The sequence below is a fragment of the Macrosteles quadrilineatus genome, unplaced genomic scaffold (genome assembly GCF_028750875.1).
Source record: "Macrosteles quadrilineatus isolate MER2022 unplaced genomic scaffold, UCM_ALF_1.0 Scaffold_5__1_contigs__length_97177068, whole genome shotgun sequence".
Classification (NCBI taxonomy): Eukaryota; Metazoa; Arthropoda; class Insecta; order Hemiptera; family Cicadellidae; genus Macrosteles; species Macrosteles quadrilineatus.
This window is the reverse complement of record NW_026542598.1, coordinates 90,564,310-90,567,308: the sequence shown is the minus strand read 5'-3', so window position 1 is coordinate 90,567,308 and position 2,999 is coordinate 90,564,310. Positions and strand designations below refer to the sequence as shown.

The 2,999-nt window shown below is 34.3% G+C and overlaps 1 protein-coding gene across 1 annotated transcript; it reads right to left on the bottom strand.

Annotated features, from left to right (window-relative positions):
- Positions 1-671: 671 nt before the first annotated feature.
- LOC128995785 (uncharacterized) lies at positions 672-2,513 on the bottom strand. The gene is made up of 2 exons (XM_054420803.1): positions 2,348-2,513; positions 672-1,842 (listed from the first exon to the last, which is right to left on the bottom strand). Exons 1-2 carry the CDS (start codon positions 2,476-2,478, stop codon positions 672-674), a joined length of 1,302 nt encoding a protein of 433 aa, XP_054276778.1. The 5' UTR covers positions 2,479-2,513.
- Positions 2,514-2,999: the final 486 nt, after the last annotated feature.

The window sequence follows — 2,999 nt, the reverse complement described above, 5'->3', positions numbered from 1 at the left end:
AACAGATAACGATTGAATCTTTAGAATTTTGAGGGAATCATTCTAAGGACGAGAGTTAATTACTTCGACCAATAACTCCATTCGTTACTCTCTAATTTGACACATCGATCCTGGAAATCAAATCTGCAATCTGTTACTTAGCCTACATATGTACTGTATAACCAACCTTGTTACCATATTACAAAATGCGCTGGATAGGTTAGAATGAAACAGAATAGGGGGGCCTGTTTTACCCCTTAAAAACCTATAAATTACTGTTTAGTACAAATTAACACCTTACATTTTTTGCATCAATGCTCTTATGGCAATGTTGAAATTCTTAAAAGAAGATGAATCTATACATAGATGGATAAATAATAATAGCAAAAATAAATAAAATAAAAATAAATAATAGCACAATAAAATTGAGAATATTAAATAGCTCAACTTAATGTTGTACTTAAGTCATTCAGGAATCGCCGTAGATCCGAAACAACGCTCAGTATTTTGCCAGGTCAACGACCCAGACATAATTTGGCCGGGGAAACCCATAATCTAGTTTAGATAGTAGGTATTATATAAGTTTGAAAAAATATACAAGACTTTTATGGTTTAGTATTGTGTATTCCAGTTTATTTAGTTGAACAATAACAATTTTAGCCAGAAAAATAAGCTTATTTTGCAACATTACACTAATTCATTTCCGGACATCCTTCATCGATATCCCCGAGTTGAAGACAACAATGGGATTTCGTACAGTCGCATTCCTCTGGGGTGGTGGAAATTTCAACAGGGGAAACTTCTCGAACGATAGGAGATGTTGGCTGAAGATTTGACATGAATTTACCAATCCACCTGTGCCAGCTGTCATTTGAACAAGTGCTTGACGCATCGTCTGCCTTTCTTGAAGGTTCCAAGATTACTGAAATCCCTGTAAATTTCATTTCAATTCCAAGTTCCTTTGACATTTTCGTTTTCAAAGCTGGAGTGTTTTCCGAGTTGAGGTCAGTTTTAGGAGTTTGAGGGCCTTCACTTTCATGAGTTGGGACAATGGGACACATCGGTCTGTCATTAAGTGAATGTTCTTCTTTATCAAGTTTTTCTGGTGTGAGATTAAAACATTCGTTTTTGTGGTCCCTTTCAAATACAAGGCCTATACCACTATCACAATAAGGACGTATATGCCTACTCTCATTGTGTGGCAAGACTGTTTCGCCTGTTGCACTGTCTCTAGAAACACGGGTTTCGTATTTGTCAAGTATTTTCTGCAAGTTACTATCTTTTGATTCATTTTCTTTTTCTAAGTCTCTGCAGCTTTGTATAACTCCTGGTTCCGCATTCGTTTCCAAAACATTATCATCCAACGAGTTTGACATTTCTTTCAAGTTTGACACTTCAAGTTCCAAATTCTCGTCAGCTGTTTGGTGGACATTGCTTTCCTGGTTCTCAACTTGATCAAAACCGTCGTTTGGTGTTATGCGTGTTATTCTATCGTCTTTTGACACATCTTCAGGTTTACTGTTGCCAACTACAACATGGATAACGTCTTTATATGTAAAATCACAATCTCGTTTGGATTCTTTATCGCAGTTCAAGACTTCTTCATGATTAGGCAGCGTAGTTTCATCGTTATCTTCAAGTTTTAAAGTTCCGTCAGGTGTATACTCATCTGAATTTTCACAAAGAGCATCATGACAACTTAAATCATCTGCACCACTCTTGGAATGGGTCTTGTCTGCATTATTTTCATTGACACTTAAATTCCATGTTAAATTCCATGTTAAATTCCATGTTCCATGTTCCATGACATTTAAACTACTGTCGATATCTTTTGATACATCTTCAGGTTTTCCAGTTATGGATCTGAAACAGTATATTACTGTCAAAATTCATCTAATTTAATAATTATTTACACGAAATATAAGTGAAGAAAAGTACATTTAGTCATAGAATTGTTCATTGACTAAACTTTTTTTTTCAATTAATCCCATCAAAATTGTCTACGTTTTTTAAATGAAAAATATTAAATTTACACAGACAATACACACATAAATATTAGGTGTAGAATTGAAAAAAATAAAGAATTAATAGCGAATAAAATTTTAGTTCGTAAACAATCTACGTTTCAAGGTTGTCAACCATATTTGGATATGACGGCTAACTGCAAATACATTTATTTAATTTGTTACTATCATAAACAAATCGGTGGAGACCCTTATTTGAATTCTTCTCTATTAATTGTTTACGAGATATCACAGTGGTACATTTCGTGTGTAGTTTTAACACAGTATTTTCATAGCTCTTTGCACTTTTTTGTATCTTTAACCTCATAATTTGAAAACATTCGTATTTTACTTTAAAAACTTACTTTTCAAGAGTACCACCTACTAGTGTAGGCTCGTCGTCTTTCGAGTAGAAAGGAAAATTGACAAAAGCATTGACAGACCTATGACCGATGGTACAGGCCATGTTTACAAAATAATTTAGTACAAAAGACATTTTAATAATTTAGACGACAATTCTGGAATATTACAACTTTGTAGATTTTGCCTAGTAACCACATAGTTTACGATCACAGTCTCGCGTTTAAATGTTCTTAAAAGATTATTGATGACGTTTTCTATGCCTGACTAAAAAACAAGTTTCACAATTCCAAGATCAGGAATCTGACGTTCCATCTGAAGTTGGAAGATGGAACATGGCAACAATAATTGTACAAAATCTGACGGAGTCGGAAAACTAAGTGTCTAAAAGTTCTAACGAAACATCTTATAAAAATGTGTTTACAATGTACAAGTCCTGGGTTTCCACCTGAATACGAGGTAGATTTCGATGAAGTGAAACTTGTGTTTTACCATTCACTTTTAATCGTGTCTCTCTTATTTTAGCGAATTTCCCTATAGGGAAGTAGCTATTACCGTAGGTCTCATGGCAAGACTTAGGCCCGGGACTGATTTACTTTTTCATTTTAATGTCCCCAGAGGCCAAAAACACCATTCGTTCAAATTTTTATATATGTA